Source organism: Lycium barbarum, chromosome 10 (genome assembly GCF_019175385.1).
Source record: "Lycium barbarum isolate Lr01 chromosome 10, ASM1917538v2, whole genome shotgun sequence".
Taxonomy (NCBI): Eukaryota; Viridiplantae; Streptophyta; class Magnoliopsida; order Solanales; family Solanaceae; genus Lycium; species Lycium barbarum.
Window position 1 is genome coordinate 101,252,688 of NC_083346.1, and position 21,632 is coordinate 101,274,319.

The 21,632-nt window shown below is 37.8% G+C and overlaps 2 protein-coding genes across 3 annotated transcripts; both read left to right on the forward strand.

The window, feature by feature from the left end:
* Positions 1-895: 895 nt before the first annotated feature.
* LOC132615574 (uncharacterized) lies at positions 896-16,775 on the forward strand. 2 transcript variants are annotated; one of them, XM_060330183.1, is made up of 7 exons: positions 896-1,057; positions 1,141-1,259; positions 2,314-2,376; positions 13,176-15,356; positions 15,440-15,745; positions 15,820-15,907; positions 15,997-16,775. In XM_060330183.1, exons 4-7 carry the CDS (start codon positions 15,256-15,258, stop codon positions 16,738-16,740), a joined length of 1,239 nt encoding a protein of 412 aa, XP_060186166.1. In that variant the 5' UTR covers positions 896-1,057; positions 1,141-1,259; positions 2,314-2,376; positions 13,176-15,255; the 3' UTR covers positions 16,741-16,775. The 2 variants fall into 2 exon arrangements, with proteins under 2 accessions (XP_060186166.1, XP_060186167.1); XM_060330184.1 differs by having other exon boundaries at positions 14,884-15,356.
* On the forward strand, positions 13,310-14,667 carry LOC132613195 (uncharacterized). The gene is made up of 2 exons (XM_060327240.1): positions 13,310-14,159; positions 14,243-14,667. The coding sequence occupies exons 1-2, from the start codon at positions 13,310-13,312 to the stop codon at positions 14,665-14,667; spliced, it is 1,275 nt and encodes a 424-aa protein (XP_060183223.1).
* Positions 16,776-21,632: the final 4,857 nt, after the last annotated feature.

The window sequence follows — 21,632 nt, forward strand, 5'->3', positions numbered from 1 at the left end:
ATAAATTTCAATCGGACATTGCTGAGTGGTCGAAGCTCTGAAATTCGAACAAATTCAAGTGAAACTTCAAAATTAGGGCACAAGTTTAATGGCGGTCGATGAAATCAACAATGTTAACACCGCAAATTCAAGCACGGCTACACAAGTATTGGATTACAATCATCCATTATTTTTACAATCTACAGATATAAGTGGAGTTGCTATAATATCGTTTCAGTTGAAAGGCAATGAAAATTACATAGTATGGAATAAATGAATGAAATTAGTGTTATTAGGAAGGAACAAGTTAGGGTTCATAAATGGAAAATGCAAGAAAGAGAGTTATCCGGAAAGTTTATGGGAGGTAATACTACATATAATGCACACAGTGCTGCAGTGTGTGATGTGCCAAAGCTAGATCAAACAAGCATAACTAGGCCTCACCAAGGATATGGATCACATGGTTTCAATCAGGGGTTTAATCGGGGGTACACTCAAGCATCTCATCCCACTTATCTGAATCAGGAACAAGTAGCTCAGTTTCAAAGAACAGAAAATGTGCAGTTTCACTACAAGAAACAAGACTTATTGTGGCGACATCTAGCGGCAACCGTATTAGCTGTCACAATAGTTACATATTCAGTGGTGACAAATAATGTCGCTGCAGAAGCTAAATATTTAGTGGCGAGCTATAATAGGTCGCCATTAATAGGTGTCGCTAATTCTGTAATTTTTCATTCCCGCTAATACCAAAATTTTGCCTCCATATTTTTAGTGGCGACTTGTAAATAGTTGCCCCTGAATATTCTTTGTGGCGACCTGGTCACTCCAAATAGTCTAATTAATTTAATTTTAAAATAAAAAGAAAGTGAAAAGTAGAAAGTAGAAGCTTATAGTTGTCTTTCTTCTAGTTTATTCCTCCATATCTGTACAAAGTTTTTCTCCTTCTCACTTGAAAATTCTTCAATTTTTTACTACTCAATTCTCTCAAATCTCTTAAATCTTTATGCTAATACCACAAAATGTGACCATATTTTAGAGACCTAAAATCCCTAAGTAAAAATTGTGACTCCATCAGGTACGTGCTCAAATTCCTTTTTGATGGTACATATTTTTGGCAAATTTCACCTCCAATTCTTCAACCCATTCAAAAATCTATAGAAATCGAGTTATCTAAAGCGGAAGAAAGTTCAAAGTTAGAAGTTTGAAGCTGCAAGTGTTTGAAGCTGTACGAAGTTTCGAAGTTGTTCGGAGTTTTGAAGTTGTTCAAAGTTTTGAAGGTACCATTCATGTTTATCCCTATTTTTATTTTTCATATTTTGTCGATTCTTGATCTTGACAGTCATTTTTGAGTTATCTCTTTCAATGGGTAAGCTAGAAGTTTCTTTTTGAAATTCTAGGCCTTTTGATGTTATTATTGTGATTGGATGTTCATATTACATTGGGTATTTTGAATGTAGTGATTTATGCAGAGAAAAGAGCTTCTTTTAGATTAAATTTATCTGGGTTTTTAGCTTTGAAGATGTATTCTATTGGTTTTCAAGTATTGAGTTATAGGAAATTTATTGAAGTATTTAATATGCAAAGCATGTACTTTTTTTCTTAAAAGAGAGATTGGTAAAGGTAGTTTCCTTTGCTGCTTTATTTACTTATGAGCATTATTTACTTCCGCCCAATATACTCTACTCTTTGGATTTCTTGTGTGTGTATGTGTAAGTTAGTAAATATGAAGGCAAACACGAATCGCTGCATTTCCCCTTCATTTTTAAATGTTGATAAAGCAGTTAATGTTCTTATTTATATTTTTAAATATCCCGAAATTGTATATGCAGCAAACTAGTTATTGATTAAAACGTATTGAGTTTCGAAAAGGTTGTATTCATGTGATACTGCCTTGTCAAGAGACTCCCTGATGTTTAAAAAATGTACTGATACTTTTACATGATCTGAAACATCAAATAATCTCATTCTCACAGCTTATTAGATAATATGGACGTTATAACTCGATTTGTGGTGCATCAGATGAGTTTGCGGTTGACAGTTTATTAAATGTTGTATACGCTGAAGTAATGCCGTGATTTTGTTCAAAAACTAAGTATTGATTTCCTATTCTTCTTGTACATTAAACAAGCTCGAAACAACGGTTTTGATTTTTAGAGATAGAATTTAGTATTGATGAAGCATGTCCTAAATAACACTTTTTAGTGAGATCTAAGCGAACTAATCATAAAATTTGCTTGTATTTCTCTGTAGTTCTTTTTGCCTATCTCCATGCTGCTTGAACTTACTTATTTCGCCAGTCATTTGTTTTTTACCATGTCTCAATTGATGCAGGCGATTTTACTGAATAGAAAACGAGCTAGTTTAAACAAGCCTACCCCTTCTCACATATTCGAGGTATATTTTGCAATCTGAAACTCCTTTCCGTAGTAACATTATTTAACTTCTTATAAGCTTAAAATGTTTTTTTTTTGGCTAATAAGTTCACTTTTTCCAAAGAATAACTTTTGTTTTCTCTGCTTATAACTTAGCATACTCTTTAAGAATATCATCCGAAAATGTGGAAACTTCAAATGTCCATGTTTGTTTGGTACTATTACTATTTCTGTACAGTTGCAGAATCTATTTCTTGAGTGCAATTTTTTTAAACTTTCGGAAACTTCTTATAGAAAACTGATACTTGTAGTATTTATATGTAACTTTTTGAACATGTATGAAGAACTCAATAGTTGAATCACACAAAATTGGATGAGTTCACATTCATATTCCAAATGTTGTTGTTCTTTTAGGGATGGAGGGAGTATTATAGTTTAATTTCACATTATTTGATGGAGTAGTGTTTCTATGAATGGTTTGTAGTTCATTTAAAGAAGGTAGAAACATTTAGTTATAGTAGTTGTTATATCCCGCATTTTTGTACAATCGGATAATTCAAGGTGATTGCGGGGAGATGACAAGGACTTACTTTTATTTTGTTAAGCATATGAGTAGCTTATGAAGAATTTTGAAGTGGAAATATTAAGAAAGGCTAGGGGCGAGAAGGGAAATGCGCAATAGGACCCGTGGAATTATGGAGGAAGACGAAGGGTAAAATGGTAATTTCACAAGTGTTCAAGAAGAATTCTTGGAAAAATTCCAATATGGCCGTGTGGCATGGGTGGCATATGCCCACATTTTTATTAATTAGTGGGGGCTAATTACACACTATAAGGAAATGTGGACTAAATCTTACAAAGGAAGACATTTAGTCTTCTTTATTTATTTTAAGAAAATCCAAGAAAATGGAAGGATCTTCTAGAAAAGGAGAGAGAGGGATCATGTGACCATATTTTTATTTTGGGGGACCTATTTATAAATAATGAAAATTGGTGAAAGACTTGTGGATATATATGTAGGAAGTCATCTTAATTCATCAAATTTTCTAGAGAATTCAAGAAAACAAGAACAAGAGAGAGAGGAGAAAAACCTAAGGGCCATTTCGGCCAAGAGCAAAAACCAACAAGAAAATTTATAAAAATTCCTTCAAAAATCATTTCCTACCAAGTAGAGGGTCCTTAACAAAGTGGAGTTGTTGTTGGAACAAGAAAAACACGAATCCACAAGTTGGAGATTCAAACAAGTTGGAGGATCAAAGAAGAAGGTGAGAATTCATTTTCTTTGTATGTTATGGATGTTATGCATGTTGTAGTATGCAAAAGTGAATGAAATTCATGAAACCTTGCATGTTGGTGTTGAGCCGTGTGAGGGTGTTGTTGGCCGTGCATTTATGCCTATGTATGTGTAGGAATCATGTTGTAATTATTTCATTTAGTGCTTGGTTGTTGCAATGAATGTTATGTGATAATGGAAGTTGAATGAATTTTGGAGAAGTTGTAGTTGTGCATGCATAATGTTTGAAGCCGTGTGTGCATGGTGTGTGTGTGGCCGTGCATATATGTTGAATTGTGAAGGAATAATGAGCAAGTTTTATTTAGCATTTTAGTTGTTGTGTTGTGGATTTTATATTACAAATAAAGATTTGATGAGCTTGGTGAAGTGTTAGTAGTTGGAAGTTGTGTAAATTGAAAATAATGTTCTTGTATGGATGGTATGTAATGATATTGGTATGATGTTGTTGGAATATATATTATAAGATTGTTGTTGTTTTATTGGAATTGGAAAGTCTTTAAGGAAGTAGAATGCTACTTGAAGTGTTGGAATGTATCTTGAGTTGAATATGGAAATTGCTAGTGTGGTTGTTGAGTTATGTTGATAGTTTGGCCGGGTTTGAATTCTCGGATTGTGATTGATTAAAATTTGACTAAGTTGAATGTTGAGGATGGTATATTTACAGAGGAAATGCTGCCGAAATTTCGGTAGCCAAGTACTATCTTAATATTTCCAATGTTAAAAGTTCTAATAGAAGTTTGGTAAATTTGACCAATTTGTAGATTTTGGCGGATTTGCGACTCGAATTTGGAATAACAAAAAGGGCGGAAAGAGGTATGTAAGGCTTCACCCTTCTTTCTATGGCATGTCTTAGACGTAATAAGTCGGGTACGAGCCTCGGGGACAACCCTATTCCCTGGAATCCGCACTTAAAGTTTTCCCTTTTTCCTTCAGTAGAATTGAACTAGAAATTGTGCAAAATGTTGAAAAACCTTCTTGAACCTCTAGAACTTGCATAAAGAGGACCCGATTACCTTAAAACCCTCACAAGTAACGCCATGACACGTAACATATGTAAATTTAGTACGCCGCCTCATTTGACCCGAGGTGGGCCCATTGTTCCCGGATTCTTCCTTAATGTTCAGTTATTACCCGATAAGTGTTACAATTATTCTAAAGAGAGTATTCTATGATAAAAATGATAGGGGTGATGTTAAGAAAGGAATATGTCTATGATGAGTATGACAAGAGTGATTCCACGACTAAGAGCCTTAAGTTAAAGACTCAAAATAAGTATGAAAGTGCCAAGCTAGTTATTGATCTTTAATGCTACTCCTGGGTTATGACTCTGATTTCTAAAGACTTCAAGTAAGTGACTTATGATGATGATGACCTTGTCCTATGTTTTCCCTTAACGCTATTCTTCGTTGATAGTCTCGCCTTATATTACTATTCCCTTCAAGGCGAGGCAAAGTCATGATGATTATTCCATAATGCAATCGGAGGCTTCCGACCTTATGTCACTCCGATAGGGTTGTAGCTTTCACTTGGGCTCTCATGCATGCTTTATACTTATGTAATATTTATTTTATGACACCGTACTGTCCCACGGGCGGCCGGACAGATATACACACCACTATAATGGGCAACTTATACCCCGGACGCGGGAGGCCTGGACGCGGGCTCACACACCGTTCCTATATGGACGGGCAGTCTATACACCGTTCCTATTGGGACGGGCATCATTACACCGCACCTATATGGTCGGATAGTTTACTTACAGATTTTTACATATTATTTTTAAAGCTAGCATGCATGGCATTCGCCCTAAGGGGCATTCAGATGAACAGCTTATTCCTTTACCCCATGGTATGCTCAGATAAAGTTACACCGTACCTCTATGGTCGGGCAGCACTACGCCGTACCTATGGGGTCGGGCAGTATTACACCGTACCTACGCGGTCGGGCAGTGTACTTGAGATGACTATATGTTATTTCTAGAGGTAAAGTTAAATTGCATAAGTATCTGCCTTAAGAGGCAAACAGAGGTACAGATTATATCCCTCCTTCTCTATGCTATGTTTTATGCTTTCTAGTATGATCTTATTTTACTATTCATGCCTTACATCTCGGTACACTATTCGTACTGACGTCCCTTCCTGCGGACGCTGCGTTTCATGCCGCACAGGTAAGCAGGTTGACGGAATTGATCCTTAGGAGCTCCACCAGCGGTATATTGAGAGTGCTCCAGTTCTTTCGGGGCTTCAGCTATTCGGTACTACTTTTGTGTACATGTCCGGACTCGGCAGTATCCGGTCCTTTTCGAGATGCTATGTATTATACTTAGAGGCTCGTAGACAGATATGTACAGGCAGGTGTTTTGTGCTTTTGTGGTTCTCATCACTGTAGAAGGTGCTAGTAAAGTTTAATGGCCTGTATTTATAATTATGCTGCTAATGCTAATGTTAAGTAACAAAAAAAAATATATGGTATAGTTCATATGGCCACCTAGTAATAAGAATATGACACGAGATAAGGGGTGCTCGGTACAAGTATCGGGTACTCGTCACGGCCCCTAGTCGGGTCGTGACAGAAGTGGTATCAGAGCAGTTCGTCCTAGGGGTTTGTCTACGAGCCGTGTCCAGTAGAGTCTTGTTTATGGGTGTGTAGCGCGCCACACTTATAAACAGGAGGCTGCAGGGCATTTAGGAAACATGACCTTCTTTGTACTCTAGATCGTGCGATAGAGCTATGCTACCAGGCTTCTATGTTATTTTCCTAATCCTATGTTATGGTTTTAGTAATGCCGATGAAGAAGAAGGCTCCGGCGGCCCAGAAGGGCAAAAGGGTGGCCGGAAACAGAGTTGAACGGGAGCTAGAAGGAGACGAGTCTTATAATGAAGCTCCCCCTCGGACTTCTCCTACTTCCCCGGTATCAGCAGAGCAGGAAGGAGTTCCAGCTCCAGCCCCAGCACCTCCAGTACCACCGCCAGCAGCCCCGGGTCATCAGATGGCAGAGGCCATCCAGTTATTAACCCAGTTAGTTGCCGCACAGGCTCAGCGGCAAGATGTAGACCTGGGGGACAGGGCAGTGAGTGCAAGGGCTCGCGACTTCATCACCCTGAAACCTCCGGAGTTCTATGGCTCGAAACCAGAGGAAGACCCGCAGAATTTCATAGATGAGATGTTAAGGACACTGAGAATAATACATGCTTCAGATACAGAGTCAGTGGAATTGGCATCGTACAGGTTACGGGATGTAGCAGTATTGTGGTATAACAGCTGGATATCCTCTAGGGGAGCAAATGCCCCTCCCCCAGTCTGGCAGGAGTTTACGGAGGCATTTCTACGGCATTTCTTACCGCCGGAGGTTCGACGGGCTCGAGCTGATATGTTTTTGAATCTTAAATAGGGAAATATGAGTGTCCGAGAATATAGCCTTCACTTTAACTCGTTGGCCAGGTACGCCCCATCCATGATAGCTGATATGGGGGATCACGTACACCGGTTTGTGAGTGGATTGGGGCCACACTTAATTAAGGAATGTTTGACAGCTTCACTCCAGGACGGGATGACCATTGCTCGTATTCAGGCCCATGCCCAGAACCTGGAGGAACAACATCCGTTGCAGAAGAGCGAGCGTCATGTGGATAGGAGCTCCAGAAAAAGGGCCAGATCTTTTGGAGCCAGCAGTAAGTATAGAGGAGGTCAGACACAGGAGCAGTCCAGGATTTCGAGCCCCCAGTACGGCAGTGGATCTGGTCAGACGAGGCCGCCCCCACCACAGTGTAACCGGTGTGGTAGGATGCATTCGGGACAGTGCCGTCTGGGTTCGAATGCTTGTTATTCTTGCGGGCAGATGGGGCATATGATGCGTGACTGCCCCTCGATGCGAGGTAGAGGTGCGAGTCAGCCCATGGGATCGGTAGCCGGTTCATCATCGTCCGTGCGCCCTCCTGGACAATCTTCCCAGGCCCCAGCAGGCCGTGGCCGAGGTAGAGGGGAGACACCCAGTTCGGCCGGTCCCCCGCACCGTATATATGCATTGACAGGACGGCAGGATCCTGAACCTTCCCCAGACGCGGCTAAAGGTACACTATTGATATTTTTCTATTATACGCGTGTGTAAATTGATCTAGACTCTACCTTATCATGTACCGCTCTTATATTACGGAACTTATGGGAAATTGGGAATTCGGAACGAAGAGTAGCTGTATACGTAGGAAAAAGGTGAGTAATAGTGACTACGGAGGCTAAAATAGTAATTGAAAAAGAAAAATACGTTACGAGGGCGTCTCGGAAGTTGTCAAAACCCCAAACCGCCCCTAGTGATGTGATAAAGATAGTCCGAGAGAATGGGGGTAAAATACTAATACTAAGACACAAAAATGCGTTAAAGTTTCGAGGTTAAGCGTGCTCAGGTGGGAGCAATTCGATGATGGGTGACCCCCTGGGAAATGTGCTGAAATTTTCATAAATATGGGAACAAGAGACGAATGTGAAATTAGGTAGCCCAATGTAAATTAGAGTGTGTGGAGTGGTTAGGAACCCTACAGAAGTCCTGCAGGCAGAGGCGGACTAGACTAGCAGAAGGGGAGAAAGCATGACGGGAAGGGTATCCAAGATCAGGGAAAGTTTGATTAGCTTTTGGGAATGGCTGTAAGTAAATTAGTGGCGGAAATGTATATATATATATGTGACATCTTATCGGTGGCTGAAGAACCCTAACAAGCAGTGTCGCGATACATAGCATGCGCAAGCTGGATGAAATTCAAAAGACATGATGAAGGATATAAGTACAAATGTCACAAGGTAAGACCGATACCGAACCCACACTAGTTAAGGCTAGAAAGCTCTAATACGGTGATATACGGAAACATGTCTAGTGAAGGGATAGACGCGGCAGACTCCACGAAGAAGGAATTACAATTGTACAAGATCGTAGAAGGCGGCGATTATTTAAGGGGGCATAGGCGTATGTATACCCCCTTAATAAAGGGGGGGGGGGGGGGGAGAACATGTTAGACCAAAAAGGGGACTTATTAACGTAGGGCCAACGTTCGGTGCTAGCTCAGTTGACTTACGACATAAAGGCAACCTAAACTCCTAAAACGGATACATTAAGTGATATGTGAAACATCTACAAAGGAGACCTCCCCGAAGTATTATAATACACTATGAGGCCAGTTTAACATTCGAGGACGAATGCTCTAAAGGGGGGGAGGATGTTATATCCCGCACTTTTGTATAATCGGATAATTCAAGGTGATTGCGGGGAGATGACAAGGACTTACTTTTATTTTGTTAAGCATATGAGTCGCTTATGAAGATTTTTGAAGTGAAAATATTAAGAAAGGCTAGGGGCGAGAAGGGAAATGCGCAATAGGACCCGTGGAATTATGGAGGAAGACGAAGGGTAAAATGGTAATTTCACAAGTGTTCAAGAAGAATTCTTGGAAAAATTCCAATATGGTCGTGTGGCATGGGTGGCATATGCCCACATTTTTATTAATTAGTGGGGGCTAATTACACACTATAAGGAAATGTGGACTAAATCTTACAAAGGAAGACATTTAGTCTTCTTTATTTATTTTAAGAAAATCCAAGAAAATGGAAGGATCTTCTAGAAAAGGAGAGAGAGGGATCATGCGACCATATTTTTATTTTGGGGGACCTATTTATAAATAATGAAAATTGGTGAAAGACTTGTGGATATATATGTAGGAAGTCATCTTAATTCATCAAATTTTCTAGAGAATTCAAGAAAACAAGAACAAGAGAGAGAGGAGAAAAACCTAAGGGCCATTTCGGCCAAGAGCAAAAACCAACAAGAAAATTTATAAAAATTCCTTCAAAAATCATTTCCTACCAAGTAGAGGGTCCTTAACAAAGTGGAGTTGTTGTTGGAACAAGAAAAACACGAATCCACAAGTTTGAGATTCAAACAAGTTGGAGGATCAAAGAAGAAGGTGAGAATTCATTTTCTTTGTATGTTATGGATGTTATGCATGTTGTAGTATGCAAAAGTGAATGAAATTCATGAAACCTTGCATGTTGGTGTTGAGCCGTGTGAGGGTGTTGTTGGCCGTGCATTTATGCCTATGTATGTGTAGGAATCATGTTGTAATTATTTCATTTAGTGCTTGGTTTTTGCAATGAATGTTATGTGATAATGGAAGTTGAATGAATTTTGGAGAAGTTGTAGTTGTGCATGCATAATGTTTGAAGCCGTGTGTGCATGGTGTGTGTGTGGCCGTGCATATATGTTGAATTGTGAAGGAATAATGAGCAAGTTTTATTTAGCATTTTAGTTGTTGTGTTGTGGATTTTATATTACAAATAAAGATTTGATAAGCTTGGTGAAGTGTTAGTAGTTGGAAGTTGTGTAAATTGAAAATAATGTTCTTGTATGGATGGTATGTAATGATATTGGTATGATGTTGTTGGAATATATATTATAAGATTGTTGTTGTTTTATTGGAATTGGAAAGTCTTTAAGGAAGTAGAATGCTACTTGAAGTGTTGGAATGTACCTTGAGTTGAATATGGAAATTGCTAGTGTGGTTGTTGAGTTATGTTGATAGTTTGGCCGGGTTTGAATTCCCGGATTGTGATTGATTAAAATTTGACTAAGTTGAATGTTGAGGATGGTATATTTACAGAGGAAATGCTACCGAAATTTCGATAGCCAAGTACTATCTTAAGATTTCCAATGTTAAAAGTTCTAATAGAAGTTTGGTAAATTTGACCAATTTGTAGATTTTGGCGGATTTGCGACTCGAATTTGGAATAACAAAAAGGGCGGAAAGAGGTATGTAAGGCTTCACCCTTCTTTCTATGGCATGTCTTAGACGTAATAAGTCGGGTACGAGCCTCGGGGATAACCCTATTCCCTGGAATCCGCACTTAAAGTTTTCCCTTTTTCCTTCAGTAGAATTGAACTAGAAATTGTGCAAAATGTTGAAAAACCTTCTTGAACCTCTAGAACTTGCATAAAGAGGACCCGATTACCTTAAAACCCTCACAAGTAACGCCATGACACGTAACATATGTAAATTTAGTACGCCGCCTCATTTGACCCGAGGTGGGCCCATTGTTCCCGGATTCTTCCTTAATGTTCAGTTATTACCCGATAAGTGTTACAATTATTCTAAAGAGAGTATTCTATGATAAAAATGATAGCGGTGATGTTAAGAAAGGAATATGTCTATGATGAGTATGACAAGAGTGATTCCACGACTAAGAGCCTTAAGTTAAAGACTCAAAATAAGTATGAAAGTGCCAAGCTAGTTATTGATCTTTAATGCTACTCCTGGGTTATGACTCTGATTTCTAAAGACTTCAAGTAAGTGACTTATGATGATGATGACCTTGTCCTATGTTTTCCCTTAACGCTATTCATCGTTGATAGTCTCGCCTTATATTACTAGTCCCTTCAAGGCGAGGCAAAGTCATGATGATTATTCCATAATGCAATCGGAGGCTTCCGACCTTATGTCACTCTGATAGGGTTGTAGCTTTCACTTGGGCTCTCATGCATGCTTTATACTTATGTAATATTTATTTTATGACACCGTAGCGTCCCACGGGCGGCCGGACAGATATACACACCACTATAGTGGGCAACTTATACCCCGGACGCGGGAGGCCTGGACGCGGGCTCACACACCGTTCCTATATGGACGGGCAGTCTATACACCGTTCCTATTGGGACGGGCAGCATTACACCGCACCTATATGGTCGGATAGTTTACTTACAGATTTTTACATATTATTTTTAAAGCTAGCATGCATGGCATTCGCCCTAAGGGGCATTCAGATGAACAGCTTATTCCTTTACCCCATGGTATGCTCAGATAAAGTTACACCGTACCTCTATGGTCGGGCAGCACTATGCCGTACCTATGGGGTCGGGCAGTATTACACCGTACCTACGCGGTCGGGCAGTGTACTTGAGATGACTATATGTTATTTCTAGAGGTAAAGTTAAATTGCATAAGTATCTACCTTAAGAGGCAAACAGAGGTACAGATTATATCCCTCATTCTCTATGCTATGTTTTATGCTTTCTAGTATGATCTTATTTTACTATTCATGCCTTACATACTCGGTACACTATTCGTACTGACGTCCCTTCCTGCGGACGCTGCGTTTCATGTCGCGCAGGTAAGCAGGTTGGCGGACTTGATCCTTAGGAGCTCCACCAGCGGTATATTGAGAGTGCTCCAGTTCTTTCGGGGCTTCAGCTATTCGGTACTACTTTTGTGTACATGTCCGGACTCGGCAGTATCCGGTCCTTTTCGAGATGCTATGTATTATACTTAGAGGCTCGTAGACAGATATGTACAGTCAGGTGTTTTGTGCTTTTGTGGTTCTCATCACTGTAGAAGGTGCTAGTAAAGTTTAATGGCCTGTATTTATAATTATGCTGCTAATGCTAATGTTAAGTAACAAAAAAAAATATATGGTATAGTTCATATGGCCACCTAGTAATAAGAATATGACACGAGATAAGGGGTGCTCGGTACAAGTATCGGGTACTCGTCACGGCCCCTAGTCGGGTCGTGACAGTAGTTTTTGGTTCAGCATTTTTTTAATATTTATTGGAATAAGAGATATTGAAATGGATGGTGAGATTCATAGAGCTGAACCCGACTAGCTTGGCAATGAAGCGAATAGTAGTTTTTGTTGTTGTTTTAAGGAATAATATTTAACACGTGAGAGCCCGAAGGGAATGGGAAAAGTGTGAGGGATTCACAGTTCCTTGGTTTAATACTGGAACTCCATTTACATTTTATTGAAGTATTTTTCATTCTCATTTTAAAATTTACTCTATGTCCAAGTTTTCTTAAATGATACTCCGTAGTTTATATTGATTTATCTGCAATTAACTTAAAGTTGAGCAGTTTATATTTTTGCCCTGTTGGAAGATGCTTGAGAGTTGAAACTGACTTTTGCTTGTCTTTTTTATGTGCTCTGCTGCAGCGATCATATATTTTTATCGCTCAACGAAAGATCATAATTTCTTAAAAGAACACCAGTCATTATTTGAATGATTAAGCAAATAATTGCTAGTGCTGACGAACTGAACCCCACCACTAACTGAGATTGCTCTAATGTTTGTTCAATTCACTAACTCTAGGAAAAGTTGGGAATTTTATGAAAATTATAATAGTGAGTTCACCCTCAGCTTGCATTCAACCAACTGGGAAGGGCCATCTTGATATCTGATGTGTTGCACTTAGTGTGACTTTTATTAAATGTGTCCAGTTGCTCCGACTATCCTACAAAAGTACTAGTATAAGTATATAGTTGCATGATTTATTGATCATATTCCTCGTAAATTATATTAATCACAATTATTCTTCTGATAATTGGAATGCACCTCTCATATAAAGTAGAGTATGTTTTAGTTATGAATATATTAATTTTTTAAATATGGAGTTCATATTGACGCCTTTGCATAGGCCTCTTCTTAGCCTTTTCCACTGTTTATCATTATCAAAAATCTAATTAATTAATTTATTCCTTTTTTTGTTGAAAAATAGGAAATGGATAAAAGTTGATTGAATATTAGGAATAGAGTTGACCAATGGTATAGAGATGGAGTAGAAAGCTTTCTTAATTGGGCATTCAGTCAACCCAGGGTGAGCACTATTATTCGATGTCCTTGTAAAGGTGTATGAACACCGTGTTCAAGCTAAGGATTAATGTAAGAGGAGACTTGTTGAACAAAGGCTTCTGGGATTCTTATAATGTGTGGGACTTGCATGGAGAAGTGTTAGTTAGAGTTGACGATGAAGTCGAAGATGATAGCATTGAAGAGGATAATATTACTGATATGATTCACGATGCTTGCGGATTTATGAATGTGGAGGATAATACTAATTCTTCTGAGGGCAATGAAGAGCCAAATGTGCATGCAACAAAGTTCTACAAATTGTTAGAAAATGATCATACAGAACTTTATCCTGGTTGCACAAAAGTCTCAAAGTTGTCTTTTGTTGTTAAATTACTTCACTTGAAGTGTCTTAACCATTGGAGCAACAAATCAATGGATGAGTTGTTGATCTTCTTTAAAGAAGTTCTTCCTAAGGGGTCATTTGTACCCAAATCTTTTTATGAAGCGCCTAAAGTTCTTCGTGACCTAGGCTTGGGGTACACCAAAATAGATGCATGTCAGAATGATTGTATTCACGATTATGTCAATGTCCAATCATGTCCGAAGTATGGTAAATCTAGATGGAAGTCAGAAGGACACAAAGGCAAGAAAGTAGCTCATAAAGTATTGCGACATTTTACAATCAAACCAAGGCTTCAGCGATTATACATGGCAAAAGAGACGGCAAAGAAGATGAGGTGGCACAAGGAAGAAAATATTGATGATGATGTCTTGCGGCATCCATCCGACTCAATAGAATGGAAATCTTTCAATGAGCGTCATCCTACTTTTTCAACTAAGTTAAGAAATGTTAGATTAGGTTTAGCAAGTGATGGGTTCCAACCTTATGGGAATATGAGTTCCAATCATAGTATTTGGCCTATCGTACTAGTTACGTATAATCATGGGATTGCATGAAAAATCCATATTTCATGATGACACTTCTTATTCCAGGCCCTAAGTGTCCAGGCAATGATATTGACGTATACTTACAACCAATGATTAAAGAGTTGAAAGAACTATGGGACGGGGTGGAGACTTATGATGCACACTTAAAATCTAATTTTCTTATGTGTGTGGCTCTCCTGTGGACGATTAATGACTTTCTTGCATATGGGAACCTTTCAGGATGGTCAACCAAAGGCAAGCTTGCATTCCCTTGTTGCCATAAAGACACACAATCAGTTTCCTTACGTAATAAGTTGTGTTATATGGGTCATCGTCGCTTCCTTCCCATAAACCATCCATGGCATAGAAACAGGGTGTTATTTGATGGGAAAGTGGAAATGGGGGCTGCACCTTGCCCTTTAACAGGTGATGAAGCACTTATGCAATTACAAGATTTGGGAAATGTGACTTATGGTGAAGTGCAAAAGTGAAAGCGTAATATTTATAACAATGCTTATAATTGGAGGAAGAAGAGTATTTTTTTTTCAATTTCCTTATTGGAAGAATCTTATGTTGCGACATAACCTTGATGTGATGCATATAGAAAGAAATGTGTCCGATAATATTTTATCAACTGTGATGAATATGTTTGGAAAAACAAAGGACACGTTGAAAAGTAGATATGATTTGGTGGGCCTTGGAATCAGGCAAGGATTGCATCCAATTGAGGATGGGGACAATATTTTGTTATCGGCGGCATGCTATGCATTGTCCCCACAAGAGAATTGAAGGTATGTGATTTCTTAGCTAATTTGAAGGTTCCAGATGCCTTTTCATCAAACATTTCAAGGTGTGTTAACATACTTGAGAAAACGATACATGGATTGAAGTGTCATGATCATCATGTATTATTACAAGACATTTTTCCAGTAGCTATACGTGGTTTGTTGCCTAAGGAAGTCTGTGAACCAATTATAGCCTTAGCCAAAATTTTCAAGAATCTATAGTCTAAGTGCTTGACAATTGAAGATCTTGATATCCTAGAGGCTGAAATTCCTATCATATTGTGCAAGCTTCAAATGGTTTTTCTTCCGGCGTTCTTTGATGTCATGATTCACTTGGCAAGAGAGGCAAAGCTTGGTGGACCAGTTCAATATCGGGATATGTACCCTATTGAGAGGTAACGTGTCTTTCTATAATATAAATGTCACATATTTAGAATACCATATTCTATAATTATATTAATCAGAAATCTATATATAGGTATTTGCGAACACGTAAGTCATATGTTCGCAACCTAGGTCGTCTAGAAGGTTCAATTGCAGAAGGTTATTTGGCAGAGGAAAGCCTCACGTTTTGCTCATGCTATTTAAAGAATATGTCAACCAAGTTCAATAAACCAACTAGAAATGACGATGTATCTGGGCCAAAGGGTGAGATGTCCATCTTTAAAAATAGTGGGCAACCAAAAGGTGCTGCTACAGATAGCAAGAAGCTACCTCATGATGAGTTCAACCAAGCATGCATGTATGTGCTTCAAAATTGTGAAGAGGTGTCGCAATTCTTGGAGTAAGTCTCTTATTTATTCCAAGATAATTTCACATTGAGATAATTCAATTAATCTTCACTAACACAAAATGTAGGGAATACACGAGAGAGATTGAAAGTCAAGGATCAATGAGAGCTCATAGGATGCATAACAATGAGTTTCTTGATTGGTTTCGTGCACGTGTAAGTGTTTACTTAAATGACACTTTTACTATTAGTGTAATTATCCCAAGGTGTTATATTGGTCATAATAGTGTTGTTTGTTTCTGTAGGTATTTGTGTTATCTGCACAAGGATGCACAAATGATGAGCTCATAAGCTTAGCCGTCAGTCCTGACCCATTGGTGCATCGATATTCAACATTTATGGTGAATGGATTTAGATTTCAAACAAAAGAGCTTGTGATAAAAACACAAAACAGTGGAGTTCTTGTTAGAGGAGATGATCCAGACCCTAATAAGGAGTATTATGGTGTATTAGAGGACATTTATGAGTTGTCTTATGTGGGGAACAAGAAAGTTTACCTATTCAAGTGTCATTGGTGGGATGTGGCTCGCCTAGGAAGAGGATATAAGATTGAAAAATATGGTTTTACAAGTGTGAATACTCATTGTGCCTTGAATACAAATGAGCCATTTGTGTTGGCGTATCAGTCCGAGCAAGTCTTTTACTTGAATGACATGGTCAATAAAGATTGGCTTGTTGTTGTAAAGACAAATCCTCGCGACCTTTTCAATATTCCTGAAGTTGAAGATGAAGCATTACTTAATGAAGAAGTTTATCAACAAGAGGAAGTTGAATGTAATATTTTGCGTACCGATGACCATGAAACTGAGATTGAGGTGTCTTTACATAGGGATGATATTGAACCACAAACTGTTTTGCGTACCAATGACCAAGGAAATGAGGAAGATGATTTCATTAATGACAATGATATAGATGTATCCGAGAATGAAGAAGACGAAGAAGAGTTAATTGATGATAATGATGGAGAGGATAGTGATACATCCTCTTGAAGATAGAGAAGCAAAAACTGATGATATAGATGACTACATCTTCTTTTGAGAAGTTCTCTGTATTTTTGTTCTTATTAGGATGACATGAAATTAAAAACCAAGATGTTTGTAGCTTTAATTTTATAGATAGAATCAATGTTTAAGTAGAACTAGTGGTTTACTCTTAACATTTTCATCTATGAAGGTACAGTTGTGAGCAAAATGTCCCACATTTTTATAATTGATTGATTTAATATTTTGCTTAATGAATTGATATTTTCTCCAACATGTAAATATATATTTTATCATCTTTAATTTCTGATTATGATACTTGTCCTTTTTTAATCTGATGTTGCAGGAAATGAGAGGAACTGGATGAGGTAAAAGCGGGAGAGGCGGGACAGGATGTGGACGTGGCAATTTTCGAGGACGTGGAAGTTCTGGAACGACGTCTCAACCATAAATACAATCAATAGGGATTAACGAGGCACCTTTGGAGATAGGACAATCAAGTAACCCAAGTCAAGGACCTCTACAGTCCGGACAAATATCATGTAACCCTCTCCAAAGAACATCTCCAGAGACACAATCATCAAAGAATCTAGAAGAAAGTGCACGCCTCTCTCCAGAGGATGTAAATGGTGCAGGTTAGTTCTCTGTTATAGTTTTCAGTTGATTCCCATGGCTTAAGATTTTGCATGTTCAAACATATAAACAGAGAGAAACAGAATGACTATTTGAATATTTTTCGATTATTTCATGTTCGTCATCATAGTCCCCCTTCGTAAAAGGAGACATGTAAATGCTAATATGGATGTTAACATACAGGTTTCTCATATGACAATGAATAATATTATGCTTCCTTAATCATGTTTTGGTTAGTTTCAAGTGCGAAGGGGTTGTCTCGTTAAAATCGGTTATTAACTAAATATGTGCTAAGTCTAACTTCGAGTGTCAAGGTTCTTCTTTCGTGTGCCATCTCTTTGCTATCTTTCTCTTTTCTTCTAATGCTGCATTGAAGACAAACACCAACCATTTCATGACACTAATGCTAATAGTAACTTTTCTCATTAAATGTCTGCTACGTTTGATCCAGTCGAACCATACTTCAGAACCTGAATGTCTCCTTGTAATGTCATATGATTTAAAATATGCATTATAGAAAATCCTATCTTTCCCCATATCTATTGAAATTTCGGCCAGAGCTGCCGGATAATTTCCTCTGAAAAGCGTTAATACTTTAAAAAAGGACTGAACTGACAGACCTCAAAAAAAGTGCCTGAGAGAGAAACCTCCATGCAAATCATTAATGTAGAAATAAATCCCCTCACTATCTTTTCCACTGAAAGTCAATCTCAAAATTCACTCTCTTTGTTAGTTAAGACTCTTTGTAGACGATATATATTAAAATCAGTAGTGATGATATATTTCTTTTGCTTTGCGGTTTCTCGCATCAATAAAAAGAAAGGAAGGGGAAAATATAAATCTAAAACAGTAGATATAAAAACTAAGTATGGAGGAAAAATCACAATAATGATTCCAGATGACATTGATAGAGCTGTGGGTTTCGGGGCTAGAGATATTGTTAATTACTCTGGTTTGATCATGAGGACCTATATCTCGTTCCGAGAGGGGAAATGGCAAAAGATTATTTTGAAATACGGAGAAGCAATGTGGTTACAGGTCAAGGTAACAAATTACTGTCAATATTATATTTCCTTTAGATTCATGATTTATTCATATGATTATTATATCAAATATAATGTTACAATATGTTCAGAACAAATTTGAAGTTTGTGGCGGGCTCCGAGAGCATAAGTTGCAAGGCTTTGTGATAAGTAGTATGCAAAGGCTTTTTAGAGCATGGAAAGCTCGATTGCACACTGATTACCTCTGTTATTCTACTGATGAAGATAGATTGTCTCATCGACCTGAGGATGTTCAGTTGGAGGACTGGAAATACCTAGTAAAGTATTTTGGAAGTGAGGAATTCAAGGTAACTTAATAACTAGTATTTTCGAAGTTAGGATATACAAAGTGTGTTTACTCTTTAAATAAAGTTATCCTGAACTCTTGGCTTATTGCAGATTGTCAGTGAGAGAAACAAAAGAAATAGGGCAAATCAAATAACTAAGCATGCTTGTGATACAAGGTCTTTTGCAGAAGTAGAAGAATCTACGCTGAAAATACTATTGTTCCCCTATTATAACATATACTGCTTTGTTATTTATATATTTATCTGCTTATAAATTTTCCCTATAAAACTATATTGTAGAGAGATTCGGTTTCTGGAGAAAAGGACACACCAGATAACGTGTGGGAGATCCAACATACACATAAGAATGTTAACGGAGAACGGGCGTGGTTGGATTCAAAATCGCAACAAATTCATGTAACTCCCTAAAATCACTGCCTTATTATCTTTCCATCATATTACTTGCTACTTTCATTATGTTTATTATGTCTTGGTGTAAATGATTATGCATAAATGTAGGGCCAGCTTCAGGAACTTGTTGTTGAACAACAATCTGAAGAGGTTGAGCATCCCATGACTAGAGAAGAGATGTATTCATCCATTCTTGGTCAGAGATCGGGCTATGTTTGTGGTTTTGGATATGGAAAGAATCCTCCCAGAAAGACTCAAATGCAGCAGACAAACATAGAAGCCAGCGTGTCTTCTGCGATGGAAATTATGCGTCAAGAGATGCAAGTTGATATGGACCGGAAGTTGCAAGAAGAACTGAACCGGAAGTTGCAAGAAGAACATGAACAGATGGCTATCGAATTAAAAAAGGAGATGGAAGAAGATTTGAAAAACAAAATTGGAAGAGGAGCGTGCATACATGAGAGGAGAATTTGACAAGATGATCCAAGACCAAATGGCTGCTTTCATGACTAGAATTCTACAGGTACTTGCTCTTGCTCCTTCTTAACAAGTTTTCTCCTTTCCTTGACAATTCTTCTTTCTTACTTTTGAAAATTATTTTGTGGCTTGCTCCATATAAGTTGTTGGCTAGTTCCTCTAAATATGATTTTCTAGCAGAATTTTGTATTTTGCTGCTACTAAAGTTCTGTTACAATTTCAAGTTGTTGATTTTAGAAGTAACGTTCCTTCTTCTTGTCCTTTCCGATCGTTTAATGCGTTGGTTTAGTAAAATAGGGAGCAGGTTTTCCTGTGTTTTGTTAAAATGGTCTTTTTCTTGAAAGTTATTAATTTCTAGTTTTAGCACTTAGTACGACATTTGTGTCTTGGCTATGACATTGGTGTTTTGGATATTTCCTAAAAGAATTAATGCTTTTGGACCAGTTCTAATGGTTGAGCTTAACGAGTAACTTCTACTGAGCTATGCAATTTTGGGTTGTAGGAAAATAGAGATGAAGAACTTAACGACATTTATTTAAAATATAGGACCAATATATTGTAGCCCTCACCAAACAAAATTAAGGAATTGGTAATACAAGCTCATCTGCTAATCAGAAAACAAATGTGCACGCTGCAAACATGTCTACAAACATGTCAGGTATGTCTACTACTCTTAATGTAACTACTACTATACCAGAGTGGATCATAGACTGTGGAGTAAGCAATCACATGACCTCAAACCTTGACTTATTAAATAAGAACTCCATAGTTAAAACTGAAATGGAAAAGAAAGTAGTTTTACCTGATAGAGGAGTTACTTATGTGGAACATACTGGCACTAGCAATATTTCTCAGAACAGTAGAATACAAGATGTATTTCACATACCTGCATTTAAGTTCAATTTGTTGTCAGTTTCTAAATTGACTAGGCAACTTAAATGCTCAGTCAAATTCTTTCCTGAATTTGTGGTGTTTCAGGATCTCTTCACTGGCAAGGTGAAGGAGATTGGTAAAGAAGTTGGTGGTCTATACTATCTACTAAGGTCTCAAATTGTCCTCATCAAGGAAAAAATTACTAGTCTATGCACTTCTAATGATGTTGTGTCTGATGCTGATCTCAATCTATGGCACAAAAGAATGGGTCATAGTCCTGCTAGCATTTTACTTAGACTGTTTCCTACTAAATCTAGTTCTGTTAGTTGCTTAATCAATAATTGCACAGTATGTCCATGTGCAAGGCAAACTAGATTGCCTTTTCCTAAAAGTACTACTGTCACAACTAGACCTTTTGAGCTTGTACATATGGATATATGGGGACCTTATAAAGTTGCTACTGTTGATGGTTTTAAATCCTTCTTGACTGTTGTGGATGATATTTCCAGATTCACTTGGATATTTATGTTAAGAATGAAATCTGATGTATTTGAACATGTTAAAAATTTCTTATCTCTTGTCAAGACTCAGTTTAACTTCAACATAAGAACTGTAAGAACTGACAATGGCACAAAATTTGTGAATTCTTTATTTACTGAATTATTTACTAGATTGGGTATTGTACATCAAAAATCCTGCCCTTATACACCCCAGCAGAATGGGGTAGTAGAAAGAAAACATAGACATATACTTGAAATAACTAAAGCTATAAGGTTTCAAGCTCAAATTCCTATTAAATTTTGGGGTCATTGTGTCCAAGCTGCTACATATATTATCAACAGTTTACCTTTGGGAGTACTTAAAAGTTTATCTCCCTTTGAAAAGTTGAATGGTAGGAAACCATCTCTGGTTCATCTCAGAGTTATAGGGTGTTTATGCTTTGATAAGATTATTCCTCAGCCTGACAAACTGAAATCCAGAAGTAGAGAAGCAGTTCTCATGGGATATTCAGAAACTCAGAAAGGCTACATACTATATGATCTCACTGGTAGATGCTTTTTTGTGCATAGAGATGTGATATTTAAGGAGAATGTATTTCCTTTTGTCACTCTTCAAAATGAAACTTCAACTTTATTTCGCTCTCCAAATAATATTAATGATGGTTGCATATCAGATA